General features: G+C 40.9%; 1 protein-coding gene across 2 annotated transcripts in view; it reads left to right on the top strand.

Annotated features, from left to right (window-relative positions):
• The first annotated feature begins 948 nt into the window (after nt 1–948).
• The window catches only part of CRLF3 (cytokine receptor like factor 3), a 45996-nt gene continuing 21684 nt past the window's right edge, over nt 949–25260 (top strand). The window contains exons 1-6 of one of the 2 annotated variants that reach the window (XM_072779416.1): nt 949–1140; nt 15456–15663; nt 18819–18906; nt 19394–19571; nt 22643–22865; nt 23741–23873. In XM_072779416.1, the coding sequence (XP_072635517.1) occupies nt 1024–1140; nt 15456–15663; nt 18819–18906; nt 19394–19571; nt 22643–22865; nt 23741–23873 (947 nt within the window). In that variant the 5' untranslated portion in view covers nt 949–1023. Of the gene's footprint in view, nt 1141–6539; nt 6588–15455; nt 15664–18818; nt 18907–19393; nt 19572–22642; nt 22866–23740; nt 23874–25260 lie in introns of those variants that run through there. The other variant, XM_072779415.1, reaches the window with a different exon arrangement.

The following is a 25260-nucleotide window of genomic DNA, read 5'->3' as shown; positions in this document are numbered from 1 at the left end:
TATTTTTATTTTTAAATAGCTTTAAAAAGGTGCTAAGAATATTTTGTGACACAGGAAAATTATGTGAAGTTCACATCTGTATCCATAAGGTTTTATATGCACAGGGTCACGCTCATTTACCTCCGACGAGGCAAGAGAGACGGGAGGCCCACCTAGCTCCCAAGTTTTACCACTTGCCCCCTTACAGGAAAAGCTTGCTAACACCCAGCTTGCTCTTCTGGCCAGATTGCTGTACCTCTGCTGGTCATCGTCCTGGCTCCCTCGTTGGACTGCGACCTTCTGGGTGGTGAGCTCTTGCCTGACCCTGTGAGCGGGGTGCCTGGTTCACAGTGACCTTCTGAGACGCCTGCCGCTTCAAGGACCCTCCTTTGCTAGGGAGGTACGGCAGCGACGATTTAAGAGACACCTGAGGGACGCCCGGGTGGCTCAGCAGTTTGGCACCTGCCTTAGGCGTCCAGGGCCTGATCCTGGAGACCTGGGATCGAGTCCTACATCGGGCTCCCTGCATGGAGCCTGCTTCTCCCTCTGCCTATGTCTCTGCCTCTCTCTCTGTGTGTCTCTCATGAATAAATAAACAAAATCTTAAAAAAAAAAAAAAAAAAAAAGCCATCTGAGTTTAAATACCTGCGGTTTAAATACCTCCCCCCTCTGTGTTTCCTGCTCCGTGAAATGGAGACGCAAGGGGGGCTGGTAGTGAGGCCTGAACGAGAGAAGATGCGGGCAGCGCTCCGCGGGGCGTAGTTACGGATCTTTCCCTGCCCCCGAGCGTGTCTGGAAGAGAAGCCCCGCACTCACGCGCTGCGCGGGAGCAAGGCCACGGCCGCGCGGGCTCGGCGAGGTCGGCGCTAGGACCCGGAGGCGGCTCGCGCCAGGAGCGGGCGCGGCTGTCAATCAGGCGGCCGTGGGGCGGGGTGGGGCGGTGCTTCCGCCTGCGCGTGGTCGCGCCGGCCCCGCTCGCCGGCGCCCGGGGCAGTGGGGAAGCCGCGCCCGCAGCCGCCGGCCGCGCGGCCGGACGAGGGGGCGATGGAGCTGGAGCCCGAGCTGCTGCTGCAGGAGGCCCGGGAGAGCGTGGAGGCGGCGCAGAGCTACCGGCGGGAGCTGGGCCAGAGGCTGCAGGGGCTGCGGGAGGCGCGGAGGCAGGTCGGAGGGCCGCGCCCGGCGGCGGGGCGGAGGGCTAGGAGGGCTAGGAGGGCTCCGAGGGGCCGGGGCGCCCGGGCTTCCCAAGGGACGAGGGAGGGGACCCAGCGGGCGGGGCGGGGGAGGAGTCTCAAGGGGAAGAGACAGGTTTGGGGGCTCCAGGGAGAGGGTGAGGGGCGCCCCCTAAACCGCGCGGGGCGGTGATGGGGCTGGGGTGGAGGTGGGGAGAGCGAGGGAGCAGAGCAAACAGCCAGGGCCTCACCCGGGGCGCTGAGCACTGCGGGGAGGTGGAGGAGGTGGGGGTTCTTCGCGGAGACCTGCCCTTAGAGGGCCTGCATGGGATATTGTAAGGGGAGGACTAGAGGCAGACGCAGGGCAATTGAGAAGCAGCAGAGTTAACACCAAATGAATGGGATTAATGCTTGAAAGTCGTACTTCGTGGTCCCATGTAATCTTGAGTGCATTAAAAAAAAAACATTTAACCCTATTCTAGATGTTTTAGAATTTGAAGTTGGAGCTGTGTCGGAAGGGCAAAAGAAGGAAATTGAAATACTCTTGAGCGCACATTTGAGAATACAAAAGTGTAGGGAAATGGAAAAACAGATTTAAAGAAAGGAGTGCTATGAAGTTATAAAGCTAACTATACTTTCAAGTGACAGCATTATCTGTTCTATGGGGACATGGTTATCAAAGGTAAAGGAACACCCCGGAACATATACAGAGGGAAGATAGAACCCACTGCCGATGTGCAATAAGACAGATAATCCTCAAGCAACTATTAATACAGGGGCTTCATGAAGTCTCTTTGAGTAGGGTTCCACCTGAGTGGAATCGTTTGAGCACGAATCCATCATTTGAGTGAATGGGATTTTTCTATATATCACAACCTTTTTTTTTTTTTTTTTTGATTTTCTCTTTATAATCTCTACATCCCATGTAGGGCTCGAACTCCAAACCCGAGATCAAAAATTGCATGTTCTTCCAACTAAGCCAGCCAGGCACCGGCACTTGGTCTATATTGTCATTCTAGTAACTCCCATGCTGCACAGAATCTGAAAATGTAGAACTGATAGAATAGTGTTGTGAAAACAGTGCCTTTGGATATTTTCATCATTAAGAATTCTTGGCATGTTCTAGGGTTTTTTGTTGTTGTTGTTGTTGTAGTTGTTCTAGGTTTTATGTATTTTGAAAACCTTGTAGAGCTCCTCTAGGCCAGGCACTATTTAGTAGCAAACTGGGAGCAAAATCCAATTCGGTGAATGCTTTTCATGGCCTTCCAGTGTATTCATCTTGATTTCCATTTGAAAACCTCTGCATTATTCTTTCTGCTGTTTTGAAATAGAGGTTCTAAACTAGGACATTGTTTCAGAAGAGATTAAAGTATCTCTTATTCTATGACTAATGTTTCAGCCGGATAAGATATCTTGTGTATGAGCAGGACTTTTATTTAACTGCATCTGCAACTAAGAAGCAGCAAAGTTGACACTAAATGAATGAGTTTAGCACCTGGGAGTAGTACTTACTAATTTCTTGTGTAATTTTGAATTCACTTTATGTAAACACAGGACATACTTTCCTATGAGTTAGTGTAGTTCAGTATGGGGTTTTGTTTTGTTTTTGAGGCCCATTGTCTCAGGCTTGAGACAGAAAACACCAAGAGAACATCCATCACAGTTAGGTCCCCGATGATACTGCCTCCTGACTAGACTAATAGTGTAGTTTTCTTTTGTGAACTGAAATGTGTTTTGTGCCAGTGCCAGTTACAAGGCACCTCCCCTCAAAGCTAATTCTAGTGGATTGTATACGATTGGGTTTGTAGAATAAGTCCTTTGTCAACTTGGATTTTAAGGAAGATCTGTGTTACAAAAATGTTATCAAAATAAGCAGCCGCTTTTGTGTAGTGGTTAGGATATTTTTAGGGTTCCAGTCATTTGCAGAATAGCTACATAAAATTTGACTTTATAGTCAGAGACTGCATGGGGGAAGGATGAGCAGAAAGGAGAGATGCTCCCCTTTGTGTATATTTTTTATTTGCTGATTTTATTTCCTTTTGGCATGTGATTTTTTTATTCATACATAATTTACATACCATAAAATTCATGCCTTAAAATGTGCAATTCAGCATTTTTTAGCATATTTACAAAATTGTGCAACCTTCACTACTAATTACAGAACGTTTTTCATCACCCCAAAAAGAAATCCCGTACACATTAGCCGTCACTCCCTCTGCCCCTGACAACCACTAAATGACTTTCTCTCTTTGGATTTGCCTAAATTCTGAACATTTTGTATACATGGAGTCATACAATATGTGGCTCCCTTGAGACTGGCTTCTTTGACTTAGCATCTTTTCAAGGTTCATCCATGTGGTGACATGTATCAGTACTTCAGTCCTTTTTATGGTTGAATAATATTTGTTGCATGGATAAACCACATTTTATTTATACATTCATCAATTGATAACCAATTGGATTACTTTCACTTTTTGGCTATTTTGAATAGTGTTGCTGGGAACATTCATGTACAAGTTTTTATGTGGCTATGTTGTCAGTTCTTTTGGTATATATACTTAGGATTTGCAGGGTTGTATGGTAACTCATTGTTTAACCCTTTTGAGCACTCAGCATACTTCTTGTCTTTGCTTTTGTTTCTTACCCTTGAAAAATCTCTCATGAAATTTGTCTCATGTTAAACCATGTCTATGGGAATCTAGAAGGAAGAAGAATAAAAATGTTTTATGTTATTCTGTCAAAAACAACTGCCAGCATGTAGTAGTTTCTTCTCTTGTGGTTAAGTTTAGGCCCTGCCCTCTGTCTTTACAAAAAAGGAAGTTCTGCGTAGGAATGCAAGGGTAGTCTATAACTCCTACTGTGTAAATAAGTTAAAGGCTAGAGAGATACATTCATTGTCTTCAGGAAATCAGATAATGTTTACAGCCAGTCTGGCCTAAATGGTGTTGAAATAATTAAGAATAGTTCTCTATAGTTCCGGAATCCTTGGTATTAAGATGTAAATACCAAGGAAATTAACACCCTCCTTAAATACTCATTTGTTTATTCATCCAATAAATGTTTACTGGATGGGTCAGAGATACTTCTAGGTCTTAGAAATACCATGGTGAGGGAAATAGACCAGTGCTTTCATGGATTTATTCTTCCCTTTGTTTGTGGGTCATTGGCTACTACTACTCCTAAAAACAAAACAGATAGGAAAAACCTAAATCTTGTGTATTCATTTTTAGATTTCACTTCCATTGTGTTTTCATTACTTGTTTATTTTTACAGGGTTGGCTTTCCTGCTCTTTTTAAGTAGAGATAGCTGATAAAGATGTCACATAGTGATGTCAACTGGCCAGTCAGACTTGCCTCACTGAGTGACATTACCTTGATGACATTGCCATTGCCTGGGGCCTAATCCTTAAATTTTGCAGATCCAGAAACTCCATTTTGTACATTATCAAAGGGGGATTAGTTTGAGGTACTGGAGGTGCCTAAAGTGAGAAATACCAATGTTCTAGTCTGTGTACAGTTATAATTCACACCAGAAAATGAATGTGTTGGCCTTCATGTGCCTTTTAGAGTGAATCAGTGTCTCTTGGGGGCATTGATGAGAGCAAGCAAGTCTCCTGTCTTTCAGAGTAAAGGGCCAGATCCTGTTACCTAATTAAGATACTATTTGGTGAGGAGCCTCCCTCCATCTGGCCAGTGGTGTCCTTTTGATCCTTGCTACCACAAATGTGGTCTGTGACCTGAGAGCTTGTGAAGAATGTAAGAATCAGGCCAGACCTACTAAATCATAATCTGTACTTGAATAAGATAGTCAAGTGTGATACGTATGCACATTAAAAATTGAGGCACACTGCCTTAGTGTATACCATTACCATTTTGTCAGCTCTACTGATTTCTATAGTTTAACCATAAATGTGTTACTAAAAATTGCTGTCATTTATCCTCAAGATTAAAACATTGAGAGGCTGGTTCAGTTGGTAGAGCATGCAATCTTGATGTTGTGGTTGTGAGTTTAAGCCCAGGGTTAGAACTAGGGCCTCCTTTAAACAAAAACAGGGGCAGCCCGGGTGGCTCAGTGGTTGAGCGCCGCCTTCAGCCCAGGGCCTGATCCTGGGGAGTCCCATGTCGGGCTCCCTGTGTGGAGCCTGCTTCTCCCTCTGCCTGTGTCTCTCATGAATAAAAAAAAAAAAAAAAAAAGTCTCAAAAAAATAGTTTGAAATATCATGTTTGTTAGATAATTATATGATACACAAATGACTAATTGATAATCTCAAGCTAGTGCTTATCCTAACATATCATAACATCTGTAATGTGACCATTTGTCTATATAGTATTTTGTTTTCAATTTTTTAATAGTTGATTTCAGACAATTTTTTGAAGATTTAACTAGCAATCTTGATATTCTTAATATATGATATCATGTATCCTATAGATCATTATTCCCACAGGATTTGAAAACATATCATACTAGTTAAAGACTGGGACAGATCTAGTAGTCAGTGGGGGGAAAAAGTTATTTCAGAAAGCCAGGCAGGAAGTCTTAGTAGCTCAGCAAAGAAAAAAGAGCTATTATTGCTTCTCTTATCTCCCACTTCCCCTTCTGTTACCCATTTTCAAAACAGTCCAAAAATCTGTCTGAAAATGATGTTACTGCAGTAGTACTTTTTGTAGTGTCCTAAGAAAAGGTTAAATCTAGAGCTGGGGAAAAACCAAGAACAGATGAAATAATTTTAAAATAACCTATAATTCTACTACTTACTGACAACGACTGTTAACATTTGGTGTATCCTTCCAGACATATTATTTTGCAAAACTGAGGGACTACTGTATATGCAATGTCATAACCATATTTTTTCTTTTGTTTAGTATTATATGGAGCATTTAGTAACTTACAGAGCATTTGTTGGTGGTAAGCTGAGATATATTGATTTAGGTATGCCGAAATACTGGAAGCAATGCTCTAGAAACAAAACTAAATAATCAATAGCCAAGACAAGGGGAAGAAAAAGCTGCACATAATATTTGTGTGCAGAGGACCACATGTTTACATTGGCTCTACAATAATCTTTTCTCAAGTCTTTTAACAAATGTCTTTAAACATGGCGCTCTGAAAGCTGCCTGTTGAGTCCAAAACTCACTTGAAATATAAAAGATATAGATGAGAATTAAAACATGCATTCTGAATCAGTAATATGAAAATCAGTGACGTGTGGTTTTTTTTTTTTTTTTTTTTTTAGATTTTATTTATTTATTCATGAGAGACACAGAGAGGCAGAGACACAGGCAGAGGGAGAAGCAGGCTCCATGAAGGGAGCCCGATGTGGGACTCCAACCCTGGGTCTCCAGGATCACTCACTGGGCCGAAGGCGGCGCCAAACTGCTGAGCTACGGGGCTGCCCAAAATCAGTGATGTTAATTAAAAAGTGTGTGGATGTCACAGAGGTACCAGGTTTTCTCTGTGTAGATATTTTTTTCATTGTAATTATAGTATACATATAATTTTGATAGAGAAAAACTATTATTACTATAAATCTGGTGAATCACATGGTAATTTATGATCTAAAACGTCAAACAAACCACTTATGTTTGCAATTATTTTACTTTGTTAGCATTTGCTCCTATTAGCCATGAGACCTTGAGTAGCTTCTCTTTTTTGATCCTCTCTTGCCTTATCTATACGGTAAAGGTAAGGATAGTATCTGCTTTGCTTGACTAATGTGAGAATTAAGATGAGAAATGTGGGGCACCTGGGTGACTCAGTCTATTGTGTCTGCCTTCCTCTCAGGTCATGATCCTGGAGTCTTGGGGTCAAGCTGAGTTAGGCCCTGCTCAGTGGGAAGTTTGCTTCTCCTCTTCCTCTGCCCCTCCCCCCACTTGTGTTTTCTCTTTCAAATAAATACAATCTTCAAAAAAGAAAAATAATAGGATGAGAAATGTATTCAAAATGCTTAGTACCATGCCTGACATACAAAGCACTTAATAAATATTAGCCATAATAATATTAATTTTATATAATTAGTATAATATATAATTACATATTATTGTATTATAATAAAACCAATAATTATTACTGTTATTCAGGATGACATCTACTTCTCCAAATGGTAACTTATTCTTTAAATTTCTCCTACTGTCTTTCCCAGAAGAATGTCCTTTTTAAGCTCAGATGGCAGTTTGTGGCTATGCCACTTATGTAAGAACTTAATACATTTTATTGTAGTTACGTTTGCAGGCAACTATCTCTTCTACCAGAATGACAGTTTTTTGAGGTTAGGCCCAAGCTTTCTTCATCTTTATAACCCCAGCTACTGGCATATACTAGACCTCAGTAAATATAGAATAAGTGCCCTTATGAATGTTGTGGGTGTAACTTTGTAGGCATTCTTTTTAGATTGTTTGTGGTCTTGATTATATGCACCCTATTCGTTAATGCAGATAATCAAGAATTAAACTTTCATTTTATCATATGGTTTGATTATTTGTTACCACATAATAAACTGTACCAAAGCGTTATTACTAAAAAGCACTCTTATTTGCTTATTATTCTGGGCCTTGACTGGGGCTTGGTTAGGCAGTTCTGATTTTGCTTGCAACACTCATGTAATTGCAATCAGATGGCAGCTAAGGCTGGAATGTTCAAGAAAGAATGTTCACTTACCTGTTTGGAGACTTAGTGACAGCTGAACTCAGTTGGAATGCTGGCATGGCGGGGCCTGGATGCCAGATTCCCTCCCATCCTCACACCCTTCCCACTCATCTCCTACTTCCACTCTCCAGAAAGGTAGCCAGACATCTTACGTGGTGGGCCAGGACCCTCAAAAGTGTAAATTAAAAAGTGTTAAATGTTTACACTTTTTTACACTTTTTACAAAAGTGTAAAAGCAGTACTTGCTAGGTTTTCTGAAGGCTGAGACCCAGAACTGCCACAGCATCTGTTCCACTTAGCAACTATGCACTTGTGCCTGCAAGTGCTCCTCACAGCCCAACTATATTCTTGGGAGAGGACTGCACAATGATAGAGTATCAGGACATATGGTTCATGGTTCACTGGGGACCACTAATGTATCAGACTACCAAATCATATAATAAAGATTTTCTTTCTGAATGTCTTCAAATGGGCATTATAAAAAAAAAAAAAAAAAAAAAAAAAAAAAAAAAAAAGCCTAACCGTAAGAAAGGCAAGAAGCAAATGTAGCAGCACTTATAGGTTCATAAATGAGTCATACAATTCAAATTTTCTGTTACTTTACTAGCTTCCTGATGTGGGCATGTTTATCTCTCTCTCCAGTATGTTACTCATCTACAGATGCTTTCTTCATAGGGTTGTGGTAGCATTTAAATGAGACCACGGGTGTAAATAGCTGGCACCCGTGTTTGGTAGGTGCTTGGTAGTAGGTGTTTGGTAGATGACAGCTATTGCTGTATTTTTATTGCCATCATCATCATCATTATCTTCAGTGACCAATGTCCTGGTGTCAGTGTGAAGACAAGTAGCTAATGCAGTACATTTCACACAAACTGAGAAGAAACATTTTAGTTAGGTTTTTCTATTTCAGTTGACTACTTTGTATATTTACTTTGTCTTTTATTTTTTATCATTGTGTTCTCGTTAGCATTTAAAGCCAGTGTCTAGGGGCTGGGTGGCTCAGTGGTTGAGTGTCTGTCTTCGACTCAGGTCTTGATCCTGGGGTCCTGGAATGGAGTCCCACATCAGGCTCCCCACAGGGAGCCTGCTTCTCCCTCTGTGTCTCGAATGAATGAATGAATGAATGAATGAATGAATGAATGAATGAACGAACGAACAAGCCAGTGTATAGGGGTGCCTGGGTAACTCCAGTTGGTTAAGCGTCTGCCTTCTGCTCAGATCATGATCTTGGAGTCCTGTTTTGAGCCCTGTGTTGGGCTCTCTGCTCAGTGGGGAGCCTACTGTCTCTCCTGCTGCTGCTCCCCCTGCTTGTGCTTGCTCACTCTCTCTCTCAAATAAATAAATAAAATATTTTAAAAAATAGTTTTAGTTTCTTATTACCAATTGGGAAAATCAATTCTTAAACTTGGAGGATAAAAATTATTTTCTTCTATAAAGTCAAAAAAATGCATGTTTTACAGGAGATAGAGGAGAGTCTGGTTAATTTCCTAAAATTTGCTATTATATTATATTGTATTGATATAGGAACTGTCTAGCCACTGAAGACTACAGATGTTTTAAGTCAAATTCTACATAGGTTTTATGACTTTTTTAGTAGCTAAACTCTTTATGACTTTTTTAGTAGCTACTATTTTTAGTAGCTAACTCTGGAGGACAGTATGTCAGGCACTGTTGTCTTGAAAGGGTATGAAGTATATGTTTACTAGGCTTTTTTTTGTAAGCCTTAGTATTGATGTGTAAAACTTGTTTACTTTTTGGCATTTTATGAACTCACTCTCCTTTTACAACTTTTAAAATACAGTTGCTTAGGGATTAGATTAAACTGCAGTAGAGGTAAGGTCTTTTTTTTTTTTTTTAAGATTTATTTATTTGAGAGAACGAGAGGGAGAGCACAAGTGAGGGCAGTGGGGAGGGGCAAAGGGGGAGAGAGAAAGAGAGAGAGAGTCCCAGGTGACTGCACTGAGTGCGGAGCCTGATGCAGGGCTCAATCTCACAATCCTGAGGTCATGACTTGAGCTGAAATAAGAGTCAGAAGCCCAACTGACTGTGCCACTGAGGTGCCCCAGTAAGTAAGTTTTAAAAGTTCACTACAATAGAGGTTTTAGTGGAAAACTGGTTTGAATATTATTATTATTATTATTATTATTATTATTATTTTTTAATTTATGATAGTCACACACACAGAGAGAGAGAGAGAGAGAGAGAGAGGCAGAGACACAGGCAGAGGGAGAAACAGGCTCCATGCACCGGAAGCCCGACGCGGGACTCGATCCCCGGTCCCCAGGATCGCGCCCTGGGCCAAAGGCAGGCGCTAAACCGCTGCACCACCCAGGGATCCCTGGTTTGAATATTATTATTATTATTTTTAACTTTTATTTATTTATGATAGTCACAGAGAGAGAGAGAGAGAGAGAGGCAGAGACACAGGCAGAGGGAGAAGCAGGCTCCATGCACCGGGAGCCCAACATGGGATTCGATCCTGGGTCTCCAGGATCGCGCCCTGGGCCAAAGGCAGGCGCCAAACCGCTGCGCCACCCAGGGATCCCTGGTTTGAATATTATTAATCAGCATAAGCAGTGTATATGACAGTTTCCTTTTTGAGACCTTGAGTTGTATATCATTTGTATTCTACATAAATCTACTTTGTTACTAATGATCGCAGTTGTTTTGCCCTAGATTGGCTAGGTAGCATTAGGGCTGTGCAGTTGTCTACTGCAGGATTCTTTTTTTTTTTTTTTTTTAAGATTTTATTTATTTATTCATGAGAAACAGAGAGAGAGAGGCAAAGACACAGGCAGAGGGAGAAGCAGGCTCCTTGCAGGGAGCCCGACATAGGACTGGATCCCATGTCTCCAGGATCAGGCCCTGGACTGAAGGCGTCGCTAAACTGCTGAGCCACCTGGGCTGCCCAACTGCAGGATTCTTGATGCAAGGATAAGAAATATAAGTTATAGCAGGAAGTGTTTGCAGTCAGTACATAATTGATAGGTTTGCCTGGGAACTCCTGAAAATGGGAAAAGTGGAATCAGACTGTTTCTGGTACTGTGAAGCCTTGAGAAAGTTATTTGACTTTTTTAAGTTTCACCCTCTTCAATGTAGACAGTAGAGACCCACCTCCAGGAGTCATTGTAAAGTTAGTGAGCTGACAGTGAACACATAGACCATGGTACCACATCAAATAAGAAGAAATCACTCAGCATTGAAGTCCGCATGATTTAGTTTCATAAAGCCAAGCAAATGAAACAGCAGTGGTTGGTATTCAATGAACAAAAGGGACTACGTTTACACTGGAAATGTAGGAGGTGGATTTGGAAATGTAGTCTCCCCTCCGCTGGCCCTCTCACTGCTTTATGTTCACATACTTCCTTTTTTTTTTTCCCTGAGGTTCTGAAACAAAAACAAAACATAGCTGATCTCTGAAACTGTTGAAGGAGCTTTTGAATTCTTTCTAAAGAGGAAACTGACTTTACCTAACCAATGCACTTCCTGTGTGTGCCGTATCCGTTAGAGTGAGACACGACCTCATTGGTATACTTCTCAACTGCAGAATTTCCTCTTGGTGGTGGGAGTGTGAACTGTATTACAGTGCTTTGACATGTTCTCTTCATTTATTTTGGTATCTGTAAGGTCTATCATAATTTACCTGGGGGTCTTGTTTAAAATGTAGGTTCTGGGTGCCTGAGTGGCTCAGTCGGTTAAGCGTCTGCCTTCAGTTATGGTCATGAACCCAGGGTCCTGGGATTGAGCCCCCCGCTGAGCAGGGAGCCCGTTTCTCTCTCTCCCTCTGTAGCTCCCCTTCCTTGTGCTCTCTTGCTCTGTCACATACTTACATAAATATCTTTAAAAAAGGGGCAGCCTGGGTGGCTCAGAGGTTTATTTTTTTTTTTTTAATATTTTTTTTCTTTATTTATTTATGATAGTCACACACAGAGAGAGAGAGAGAGAGAGAGAGAGAGAGGCAGAGGGAGAAGCAGGCTCCATGCACCGGGAGCCCGACGTGGGATTCGATCCCGGGTCTCCAGGATCGCGCCCTGGGCCAAAGGCAGGCGCCAAACCGCTGCGCCACCCAGGGATCCCTGGCTCAGAGGTTTAGTGCAGTCTTCAGCCCAGGGCCTGATCCTGGAGACCCAGAATCAAGTCCCACATCAGGCTCCCTGCGTGGAACCTGCTTTTCCCTCTGCTTGTGTCTCCCGCTCCCCACCCCCCCCGTGTCTCTCATGAATAAATAAATAAAATCTTAAAAAAAATCTTTAAAAAAATAAATAATATGTAGGTTCTGATTCAGTAGTCCTGGGTGAACCTAACAATCTGCATTTCTCTCTTTTTTTTTTTTTTAAGATTTTATTTATTTATTCATGAGATAGAGAGAGAGAGAGAGAGGCAGAGACACAGGCAGAGGGAGAAGCAGGCTCTGTGCAAGGAGCCCGATGTGGACTCGATCCCGGGACTCCATGATTACGCCCTGGGCCAAAAGCAGGTGCCAATCCCCTAAGCCACTCAGGGATCCCCACAATCTGTATTTCTAACAATATTCTGGGTGATGTATCAAAATCATAAAGCATTCTCTCCCTGTTTTTTTTTTTTTTTTTAAGATTTTATTTATTTATTCATGAAAGACACAGAGAGAAAGAGAGAGGGAGAGAGAGAGAGGCAGAGACATAGGCACAGGGAGAAGCAGGCTCCATACAGGGAGCCTGACGTGGGACTTGATCCTGAGTCTCCAGGATCATGCCCTGGGCTGAAGGCAGAGCTGAACCACTGAGCCACCTGGGATGCCCTCTCTCTGTTTGTTTGTTTGTTTTTTTCCCAAAGATTTTATTTATTTATTCATGAGACAGACAGAGAGAGTGAGAGGGGGGTAGAGACAGGCAGGGGGAGAAGCAGGCTCCATGTGGGAGCCCGACATGGGACTCGATCCCGGATCTCCAGGATCAGGCCCTGGGCTGAAAGCGGTGCTAAACGGTGAGCCACCCGGGCTGCCCTCTCCCTGGTTTTTTAAAAAAGGTTTTAAAAACGTACACAATTAACTTCATTTTTATTCAACAACATTTACTTGCCAGGTGCTGTGTATGTTAGGGCCTAATTTTTAAGGACCCCATAGGTAAGTAATGAACCTAAACATTTTGAGTACAGCCCCCAACCCTTTTCTTTTTAAATTTTGTCTGGGGTTTATTTCATAGAAGTACCCTAGTAATTATATAGAGACTAGTTCATTAAACTTATATTAGGGTCTCTCTTTTTCGCTCTGATTTAAGGAATTCCTTCATTTACTACACACACACTATTATAACTTATCGTCAAAAGGAGAAAAAATTATTTCCATGATCCTCTCACTTCTTTTTTTTTTTTTTTTTTTAAGATTTTATTTATTTATCCGGGGGGGGAGGGGCACACAGGCAGAGGGAGAAGCAGGCTCCATGCAGGGAGCCCAATGTGGTACTTGATCCTGGGTCTCCAGGGATCACGCCCCGGGCTAAAGGTGGCACTAAACCACTGAGTCATCCATGCTACCTGATCCTGTCACTTCAGCCAAACTGTTTCCTTTTTTTCCCCTCTGTATTTCTTTGTACTCCTTGAGCATAGACCTCTTTTGTTTTTATATGATTGTGAACATTTCTGGAAAACAATTTTGTATTCTGCTTTTTAACTTTAGTATTAGAGGGATCCTGGGGCGGCCCCGGGTGGCTCAGTGGTTTAGTGCTGCCTTCAGCCCAGGGTGTGATCCTGGAGACTTGAGATCGAGTCCCACGTCAGGCGCCCTGCATGGAGCCTGCTTCTCCCTCTGCCTGTGTCTCTGCCTCTCTCTCTCTCTCTCTCATGAATTAATTAATTACATCTTTTAAAAAAAAGTATTAGAGGGATCCTGGATGGCTTAGCAGTTGAGCATCTGCCTTTGGCTCAGAGCGTGATCCTGGGCCCAGGGATCGAGTCCCACATTGGGCTCCCTGTGAGGAGCCTGCTTCTCTCTCTGCCTATGTCTCTGCCTCTCTCTCTCTGTATTTCTCATGAATAAATAAATAATATCTTTAAAAAATAAATTTAGTATTAGAGAATAAATAGAAAAATTTCTAAATTTCTCTGTTAACTGTTAAAGTTCTGTGCTTTGTGGATCCTCTTGGACTTCAAGCACTCTTAGATAAAGTTAGCAAAAGGGTTAGAGTAGTAAATGTGATGTGTCATTATGAAACTAATATGACAATATCTACAAAGTAAAGTATGTGTTTATTTTGATTCAACTTTTTGGCTTTTGTTAGAATTTTCCTGTTAAGTGAGAGTGAATTATATGTTTATATTCTTTAAAAAAAAAAAAGTTGTATCTGTGTAGACAACTGGTTTGTTTTCAAAATATGTGTGACCTGTAAAGATTTCTCTATCATATCTCACAGAACAGCAGCTGTTAATCTGGGCTCTGTGGACCTGAGGGCAGTGTTTCTCAAAGTATGGGCTACAAAATCACGGTGTTCTTGCAAAACATGAGAACTCCATCCATACACTCCAGCCCTCCTCAGAGGATCTAGATCAGTAGGTCTGATGGAGCCCTGCAATCTAAATTATATCAGGCAGCCTACATGATTCTTCTGCAAACCAAGTTTCAGAATTACTGCTGCAGGCAAACCATGGTTGAGATATGAAAGAATTTGTAACTTCTGAAATTAAATTAATTTTTTAAAGATATGTATTTTTCGTTTTACTGGGAAGAGAGGGTTTGTAAGTCTCTCATTGAGATTTGCAAAGAGGAACAGGACTCAAAAAAGAGTCATATGCCTTCTATGAGCCTCTTTGAATTTTAAATAAATTCCTAGCTTTCTTTTAGCATAATGAGGGCATTTTATCCACTAGGTGATTCTTTTTTTTTTTTTTTGGTATTATGGCTAAGATTTTTTTTAAGAGAGAAGTGCGGAGTAGCAGGGGGTAGGGAGAAGGAGAGATAGACTCTCAAACAGACTTCACACTCAGTATGAGTCCAGCATAGGGCTGGGCTCAATATCATGACTCTGAGATCATGACCCAAGCTGAAAGTAAGAATGAGATGCTCAGTCGACTAAGCCACCAGGCACCCCTGTATTATGGCTTTCTAATTTACCATATACTGCCTTTATCAAGATGAATTTTAATCCCCTCTTAATTTTAATTAAAAAATGTTTTTGTACTGAAACCTGTTGCTAAGAACTACTTTTTTTTTTTTTTTTTTTTTTGTGCATTTTTTTAATGGAGTTCAATTTGCCAACATATAGCATAACACCCAGTGCTCATCCTGGCCAAGAACTACTTTATGCAGATAATAATACTTTCTGACATTTTAAATTGGGAACAACAATGTGCCACTTATTTTACCAAGTATAATACATAGATTATTTAATCTTCACAGCAACTCCATGAAGTAAGCATATTCATATGACAAGTAAGGAAATTGAGGTGTGAAGTGCTTACTTAACATGACCAAATTGATGTAGTTTGTGAGCGATGGAACCAGGGTTTGAACCCATTCTGTATATCTGAAGGCCAGTACTATGCATTTCTGCAAATTTGTGCAAATGAATCTCATTCCATTTATCAACAAATGGAAGATGATTGTTGTGTAGTGCCTTGAGATTTTAGGTGATGCCCGTGGATTAGCCTTTTCTAGGATTCTTATTCTGAGTTTTTATGTTCTTCCTTTTCAGATCAAAGAGAGTGCATCACAGACAAGAGATGTCCTCAAACAGCATTTTAATGATTTAAAGGGAACTCTTGGGAAGCTCCTGGATGAGCGATTGGTAACCCTTTTGCAAGAGGTGGATACCATTGAACAGGAAACCATTAAACCTCTAGATGACTGCCAGAAGCTCATAGAGCATGGAGTTAATACTGCAGAGGACTTAGTCCAAGAAGGTGGGAGTCCAAGGAGCCTATTAAGTGTGGCACATTCAGATGGGCACTTTGCTGATTTCTCAGGGTACCAGGCAGTCTTCTTGGCATCTGTGGAATGCTTAGAGAGTTCCTACCTCAGGATAGATAGGATAGTAGATATACAGTGAGATATCTCAGGATGAGTGCAATTAAAGTGTTAATTATAATGATTTACAAAACCAGCGGTAAATGGTTTTTCTCAAATGGTTTTATGATAGTATCTTAATTCACTTGTAACACAGTGATTTCGAGGTCCTTATGAGTCTCTTCAAATATTTTTCCGAGTGTTCATAGAATTTAATTCCATTGTTAGTTTTAGAAGCTTAAAAACTGGTTGATGTTTACTTCTGAAATTGTAGTGGTTATATACCTGTCTGCAGCCAATTATTGTGCTTAAAGCATGCCCAGATCTTGCTTTGCTATCTTCCTGTCTTCACATCCACCTTCCTCCCTTCACATAGATCTTTGTCAAGTACATTAAATAAAAAGGTAACGGTTGTGCCCTTTGGGGTTCATAGCACAGTAAGAGGCATACATGCTGAGAGAGATCTAAGACCTACAGGGGCACAGAAGGAGAAGCACTTAACTGTGGGAGAGTGTAGGATAGCTCTCTGTAGGAGGAGTTCCACAGAGGCTTGAAGGAATTCATTAAACAGAAGAAAAGAAAGTAACAGCATGATTTGAGGCAGTAGTGGATGTAACATCACGAGTGAAGTGAATGGCTTATCAAGGGTCTATTGAAGTATTTTAGGCAGCAGAGTTACACAATCAGATTTGCATTAAAAAAAAACACGATGTTGCCTGCAGTTTGGAGACTATATTTGAGGTCATAAGACTAGAGGTAAAAAAGGCCAATTAGGGGGCAGCCCCTGTGGCTCAGCGTTTTAGCGCCATCTTTGGTCCAGGGTGTGATCCTGGGGACCTGGGATTGAGTCCCACATCGGGCTCCCTGCATGGAGCCTGCTTCTCCCTCTGCCTGTGTCTCTGCCTCTCTCTTTCTGTGCCTCTCATGAATAAATAAATAAAATCTTAAAAAAAAAAAAAAAAAAAGGCCAATTAGGAAGTTCTAGCACTGATCCAGACAGGAAATAATGAATGCAGTGACAGGTGGAGATGAAGTGGAGCTGATTTGAAGACTTCTCAGAGGTAAAATTATTGATGATTTTACCTACCAATGAGTATTAGTTATTGGTCATTGCTTGGAGATAGGTTGAAGAATAAAGGGAGGAATTTAGGAAGACAAAAACCAGCCTAATTTTGGATGACCAGGTGAGTTGTGCTGTCTTACTGACATTGGAAACAAAGAAGGATGGGCTTCAGTGGGTAGTTAGGCCTTCAGTTTGGGGCATGTTGAGTGTGAGGTGCTCAGGATGCCCCAAAGGAGTTGGGAATGTGGCATGTGGCTTAGGAGAGAGATCAGTATGTCAGTATGGCAAATGATGGTGTACATATCATGTCTGAATCCATGGGAGTAAGGAAATCTTCCAAAGCTAATGCGAGAAGAGAGGGTGGCAGAAGATGCTGGCATTTATTTATTTATTTTAAATATTTTATTTATTTATTCATGAGAAACAGAGAGAGAGAGAGAGAGACATAGACAGAGGGAGAAGCAGGCTCCTTCTGGGGAGCCCAATGCGCGACTCGATCCCAGGACCCCGGGATCACACCCTGAGCCAAAGGCAGACACTCAACCACTGAGCCATCCAAGTGCCCTGGATGCCAGCATTTAAAGGACAAGTAAGGAAAAAGCCAGAGAAGGAGACTGAAATACCACTACCCTTCTGCATTGAGTACTATGAGTGGCATGGGATAAAAAGGGTGCATGGCTCACAAGTCTGTTGCTCTAACTGGAAATTCATTCCCTTTTATTTAGTCCCATTTAGAATGTGGTATGGTGTTATCTTTACATGCTAATTACATTTTGTCTTCTCTTCAGTGAGAACTGCTTATTTGCCACTGACCCTAACTGTGCCTTTGAGAGAATTCTTTTTAGTGGGACCACAGAATGTCTTTCCCTAGAGGCTTTGCATTTGGAAACAAACCCAGAAACAGTTCACAGGTCAGGAGTGTACACCCATCACCCCGAGGACTGAGAAATGTTTTTATTTTAGAAAATAAATCCTTTGAGGCACAAACTTGTTTGTTACAGCATCTGATGCTTAAAAATTTTTATACTTTTTTTTTTTTTTTTTGTAATTTCAGTCTCTTTCCTACTTCCCAAGGGATAAAAACTTACTTATGGAATTTTGAGGACTTTGAGGCAGTGTTCAATATTCCTATTTTCCTTTTGGTGAGAGAGAATATCATGTTATGTGGTCCCCAAAAACTTGAATTACTCCAGGGCATATCAAATGGAAAAGAGTTCTAGTAGTGTTTCTTTGGGGCTGTGAAAGGACATAGAAGTTCGTAATTTTTTTAATGCCTTTATATAGCTTTTTCTTTTTCTTTTTCTGTGGAATAATTCCTGATAAGTGATTTTTTTTTTTTTTTTTTTTTTTTTTTGAAGACAGCTATACCATTTGACTTTATAAGACCCCATGCCCGTGGGGTACCTTGGTGGCTTAGTCAGTTAAGTGATGCCTTTGGCTCAGATCATGATCCCAGGGTTCTGGGATCAAACCCCACATTGAGCTCCCTGCTCAGAGGGAGTCTGCTTCTCTCTCTCTCTCCTTCCCCCCATTCTCTCTCTCTTTCTCAAATAAATAAATAAAATCTAAAATCTTAAAAAAAAAAAAAAAAGCCCTATTTTTCTGTCAGGGTAATATCTGTACAAGCTCCTGTTGGAGCTGTAAATAAAGATTGTTTGTTCTGTAAATAAAGATTCTGTAGGAAAGATGGAAAAAAGTACATGGATCTTCTTCTTTGTATAAAACTGGTCAACAAACTAGATTTCTTTGTATAGAGCAGAATCTTTTGTCTCTGGTAAAATGTTACCATTATGTACCCCCTTTCCTTGTGAGCTTCACAATAGAGTCACTTCTAAAATAGTTTCTGCTTTTACTTTTTGGGAACTTGACTGTGGAATCACTTGAGAATTGTTTGCAAGAAAACCAGTGACCCACCTAGACATGGGTTATAATGATTACTTTATAATGTGACCATTTTTGCTGTATTTGTTCTCTCATTCCTGATTGTAGGGGAGATTGCCATTCTTGGTGGCATAGGAGAACAGAATGAAAAACTGTGGAACTTTACCAAAAAGGCCTCACACATTCAGTTGGACAGGTAAAGGAGTTAGCACCTTTCAGGTTTAGTTTTAAACATTTAAACTGCCTGCTTCCCCTCCCCCCCTTTAAGATTCTGAGTTAATGAGATAGAGAATATATATTTCAAGGTTCACTGCCCAATACCAGTATTAGTGGTATGAAATAGTTGTGCTAATATTTTTTGGTATAGTATGACTATAGATTTTCTTCAATTCTAACATGTAAAAGAATTGTTTAATTTTAGAAATTCTGACTATACGGGAACTGAGCACACCAGATCTTTTGGTATAAACTCGACAGTGGTGATCCTACCAATTTTCTCTTTTCTTACTTATGTTTATTTGGGAAGAGAATCTTTATGTAATGTTTTACAAAGCCCCTACTGGCCTTAGCATTATTTCCTGGGGGCTTCAGCATCATTATAGTATGTGACTGATCTAAGCTATGCTTCATATTTTTAACACTCAATTAAAAGTCTCATAAACACATGAACTTTGTTTCCTCAGCTTACCAGAAGTGCCTTTACTGGTTGATGTGCCTTGTTTGTCTGCTCAGTTGGATGACTCAATTCTGAACATAGTGAAAGACCACATTTTCAAGCATGGAACGGTAGCATCTCGCCCACCAGTACAGATAGAAGAACTAATAGAGAAACCTGGAGGCATTATTGTTCGATGGTGTAAGGTGTGTAATTAAGAATTGTAGAAATGGCTTCAATATGATGCATTTGAGATCTGAGGGCCTTTTAGACTTTCTTATTAACTATCTTTGAACGTTTTCTTCTCTTCACAAACAAAAGTCCCTCTTCCTTTACGATTAAAGTTACAGGGAACTTGAATGAAGGTAGGTCTTCCAGTTTGATATAAATAATTCTAAAAAATACCTTTAAAAATCTGTATCACAGCAGTATTTCCCATCACAGATTTCCCAGACTTAACTATTAGTGAGTTGAAGATCTCTTCCGTTTCTGTTTATTACAAAAGTCAAAAGATGATAGCAAATACTGGGTGTCTGATATTTTCTGTTTCACACTGAACTGATAATTCTGAAATAAAATCCTAAACTGTGGTTTCTTTACATTCTCAGCATTGCTGAGAATTTTCTGTATTAAATCATGTTATGTAAATAAGTTACCATATTATAGATAGAAACCATATCCAAATGAGTCATTAGTGTCTTGGCTATTGACAAATACATCATTCAGAGTGGATGCTCAGCTTCCAGAAATGATTGATTTTTCTTTTTTTTTTTTTTAAAGTATTCCTTTTTTTTTTTTTTTTTAATTTTTTTATTTATTTATGATAGTCACACAGAGAAAGAGAGAGAGAGAGAGGCAGAGACACAGGCAGAGGGAGAAGCAGGCTCCATGCACCGGGAGCCCGACGTGGGATTCGATCCCGGGTCTCCAGGATCGCGCCCTGGGCCAAAGGCAGGCGCTAAACCGCTGCGCCACCCAGGGATCCCTGATTGATTTTTCTTAAATGGACTTTTTAAAAATATGTTATTTATTCATTCATGAGAGATATATAGAGAGAGAGAGGCAGAGACAGGGAGAGGGAGAAGCAGGCTGCCTGCATGGAGCCTAATGTGGGACTCGATCCTGGACTCTGGGATCATGCCCTGAGCCAAAGGCAGACACTCATCAACCGAGCCACCCAGGCATCCCTTTAAATGGACTTTTAAAAAAAGATTTTATTTATTCATTTGAGACGGAGCATGACTACGCTTGAGAAAGAGCATGAGGGCAGCCCCTGTGGCTCAGTGATTTAGCGCCGCCTGCAGCCCGGGGTTTGATCCTGGGGACCCTGGATCAAGTCCCACGTCAGGCTCCCTGCATGGAGCCTGCTTCTCCCTCTGCCTGTGCCTCTGCCCCTCTCTCTCTGTGTGTCTCTATGAATAAATAAATAAAATATTTAAAAAAAAAGAAAGAGAGAGAAAGAGCATGAGCAGAGGAGAGGGGCATAGAGAGAGGGAGAAGCCGACTCCTCACTGAGCAGGGAGCCCCATGCAGAGTTCGATTCCAGGACTCTGGGAACATGACCTGAACCAAAGGCAGATGTTTAGCTGACTGAGCCACCCACGTGCCCCTAAATGAATTTTCTTTTTAAAGATTTACTTATTTATTTTAGAGAGAGAGAAAGGGGAGGGGCTGAGGGCGAAGGAAAGAGAAGCTCAAGCAGGCTCCCTGCCGAGCATGGAAGCCAACATGGGGCTGGATCTCATGACCCTGAGATCAGACTTGAGCTGAAACCAAGTCGGATGCTTAACTAACTGAGCCACCCAGGCACCCCTTAAGTGGATTGTTTTCACTGAAGGCTTGTTTTTTGTTTTTGTTTTTTTTAAAGATTTTATTTATTTATTTATTCATGAGAGACACAGAGAGAGAGAGGCAGAGACATAGGCAGAGAGAGAAGCAGAGAAGCAGGCTCCATGCAGGGAGCCTGACATGGGATTCGATCCAGGGACTCCAGGATCACATCCTGGGCTGAAGGCAGGTGCTAATGAGCCACCCAGGGATCCCTGAAAGCTTGTTATAGAAGAAAGAAGTAGAGATGTTTGTGTTGGTTCAAAACAAAGATTTATCATTTTTTTGTTGTTGTTTTTTTAAAGATTTATTTATTTATTCATTCAGAGAGAATGAGAGAGAGGCAGAGACACAGACAGAGGGAGAAGCAGGCCCCACGCAGGAAGCCTGATGCGGGACTCGATTCCGGGTCTCCAGGATCATACCCCAGGCTGCAGGCGGCACCAAACCGCTGTGCCACCGGGGCTGCCCAAGACTTATCATTTTTATTCTTTTGACTGTCAGTGGGCCTAGAGTTCCAGTTTTTTTGCTATAAACATTATTATGCATGTTCCCTTGTTTACACATATAAGATTTTTTTTTCCTCAGGTATATACCCAGTAAAATTATGAGGTCTTAGAGTATTGGATTTATACTCTACTAGAAATACCAAATTCTTTTTTTTTTGTACCAGTGTTTCCTTGTACCAGCAGTGTATAAGTTCTGGTACTCTGCATCCTGACCAATATTGGGCATTGTCAGACTTTACATTTCTGCCAATACGGTATCTCATTTTGGTTTCAGGTTGCATTGTCTATATTACAAATTTGGTTGACTATTTCTATGTATTTTTGGTTGCTTATATCTCTAATTCTATAGGATGCTTATTTGTGCCTTTTGTTTATTCTCTTATTGGGTGGTTTCTCTCCTGTTAAGTTTTAGGGGAGTCTTTTATATGTTTTGTTTATTAATTATCTTGGTTTTGTGAATGATGTAGTTAGTTGTGGGATTCCTATCTTTATATTTTGAATATTTTATCTTTGGCATTATTGTGTAGAAAATGTGCCATATCAGAGCACCTGGGTGGCTCAGTTTGTTGAGTCTGTTTGGAGATTCTCCCTCTGTCCCTCGCCCTTTGCCCTCCCTGCTCCATCTCTCTCCTCTTTTTAGAATGAATAAACAAATCTTAAAAAAAAAAAAAAAAAAAAAAGGAAGAAAGAAAGAAAGAAAAAGAAAACATGGCATTTCTTCAAAGGAAACAGAGTTCTACAAACCAGAGTAGGAAGTATAGAACACATGGTTCAGTAAAGAAATAAAGGGAAATAGTTATGGCATATTTCCTTTGTCCTTCCTGAGAGTAGCCCATATTCAGCACGTGGGCTTCTCTGCTTGGCCTCAGAGTTCTTAAGCCATGATGCTGAGAGAAATCATTCATTTCCTGGTTTTTACCTAACAAAGCCTTTCTCCTTAGGTGGATGACGACTTTACAGCCCAGGATTACAGGCTCCAGTTCCGCAAATGCACTTCAAATCATTTTGAAGACGTATACGTAGGCTCTGAAACTGAGTTCATTGTGTTGCACATAGACCCCAACGTTGATTATCAGTTCAGAGTTTGCGCCCGAGGAGATGGCCGACAGGAGTGGAGTCCTTGGAGTGTCCCCCAGATGGGTCACTCCACATTGGTGCCTCATGGTATGCTGTTGTCCTCTCACTCCTGAAGCATAACTGTGTCTCAGAATGCTTGTACCTGTGCTCAGGGCAGCGCACTGACAACCATATTTTCTGACAGTAAAACCTGAATTGGTGAGAACAACATGGAACAGGTCCTATTCAAATTACTTCATGTGGATTTTGAGAAATTTCCATTAGTTCTTATCTCCAGAGTCCAGAAATACTGCCAGGCAGGATTATCAGCATCCCCTAAATCCAAAGATTTTAAATGTTGCATCAGGATACTGATTTTTAAAAAAAGGGGGAGAACGATACTGATTTTCCAAACTTTCAATGAGTATCTGGATGGAAGTCTTATGATTTGAAATTGGTCTTTTAAAAAATATTCAGACTCATTTGTTAGTTATTAATCAGGTTTGAATCAGCTCAAACTTTCATGCTACACTCTGATTTTATTAGTTAAGAGTTAACACTCGCTTGATCTTCCATGCCAGAATTGTGCAGGAATAGACTAACATTTTTTGTGATTTTTTTTTTAGGATTAACCAAGATCCCCTGTCACTGAATCTCTTCTTTTATGGAACTTGCCCATGACCCCTAAGAGTAGCCTCTTCCACTTCCAACCTTTTTTTTTTTTTTTTAGATTTTATTTATTTATTCATTGAGCGAGAGAGAGAGAGAGAGAGAATGGGACACAGGCAGAGGGAGAAGCAGGCTCCATGCAGGGAACCTGACGTGGGACTCGATCCTGGATCTCCAGGATCATATCCCAGGCTGCAGGAGGTGCTAAACCGCTGCGCCACCAGGGCTGCCCCCACTTCCAACTTTTATTTAATGTGTCAGTGTTGAAGATACTCCTCAAAAGATATTAATTTCAATATCTTTGTTTTTTAAAGAGTGGACAGCTGGCTTTGAGGGGTACAGCTTGAGTAGTCGAAGAAATATAGCCCTCCGGAATGATTCTGAGTCCTCGGGTGTGCTCTACTCCAGTGCTCCAACTTATTTCTGTGGGCAGACATTGACATTCAGGCAAGTAGATATTATAGTATCTGTTTAGTATAGTATCTGTCATGCCTTAGGCAGTAAAGTGAAGTCCATAGAACATACATGAGCTTTGGATTGAAAGTACACCTGAGTTTATTTCATCATTTATAGGTAGTGTTATGTTGGTTGGGGAGAGTTCCTCATTTCTCTTTGCTTTGGTTTTCTCATAAGTGTTCATAGAGCTATCATGAAGATGAACTGAGATAAAGTATATAAGATGCCTTGTTTATGCCTGATACGTAGCATGCACTTAATATGTTTATGTCTCTTTTCTTCTTGGAAGATCGAGGTAAGTAGTCTGCCTCTCAAAAGTCACTCTTAAAAAGCAGAAGCCAAGAGTTTTTTTCCTTTGTGAATCGGTGTGAGCAGGTCTCTGAGAGACAACCTTTCAGTGTAAACATACTGAGAATTACATACATAACATATATAATTCTCTGTAAAATATATAGTTATAGACATATGTGTATACTTCTCTTTAAAATAAAACTGAAAGCAAGGTGTCCTACCACTAGTCTCTTTTCTACTTCTCTATCCATTTCTTCTTGTATTAGAATAATTTCCTGTTTTCATGTTATCTGAGATGTATTCTCTATGGTCTTGTTTCTGAATAGCTCTTCTTAGAAACCAAAGCCCAGTTTTGATTAGGAAAAGCATGGGAGCAAACTCTTCTCTCATTTTTAGGCCTTGAGATCATCAGATTTTATGGTGAATGCTAGTTCCTAGTTCCTGTCGTTCTCAATCCCTTGTCATACGAAGTATGGATAGTATTTATGTAAGTTAATGTGGCCATGTTCTCCACCAGTGAAGTTGTTTGAACTGTCAGCAGTTCTCAGAATGCACTTTATGCATTCATTTTATTTATTCATTTTTTTCGTTTATGCTTTGTCTCATTTTTCACATCTCCTCCCACCCCTTATGTTATGAAGAATGACTTAATAACCAGAAAAATACCAACGAAGAGAAGGAGAAATAAAGAGTCTAATACCTGGGACACCTGGGTGGCCCAGTGGTTGAGCGTCTGTCTGCCTTTGGCTTAGGGTGTGATCCCGGGGTCTTGGATCAGGTCCCACATCAGGGTCCTTGCAGGGAACCTGCTTCTCCCTCTGCTTATGTCTGCTTCCCTCTCTCTGTGTCTCTCATGAATAAATAAATAAAATCTTAAAAAAAAAAAAAAAAAAAAAGAGTCTAATACCTGAAGTCTACCTAGTTATTCCCCAAAGAGGAATTCATGGGTTTTATATGCTTACAAAAACCCTTTTTCTGCTTTTACTGCCACTAGTGAATCTCCTGAGAACAGTGTGCTTCTGTGTAATGATAGGTCTTCCTGAGTTGATATATTTGGGTCAGATATCTCAGACAAGAAGAATGGTAA

Source organism: Canis lupus, chromosome 16 (genome assembly GCF_048164855.1).
Source record: "Canis lupus baileyi chromosome 16, mCanLup2.hap1, whole genome shotgun sequence".
Lineage (NCBI taxonomy): Eukaryota > Metazoa > Chordata > Mammalia > Carnivora > Canidae > Canis > Canis lupus.
Note: the sequence above shows the minus strand (reverse complement) of the source record. Positions and strands in the feature narration are given on the sequence as shown.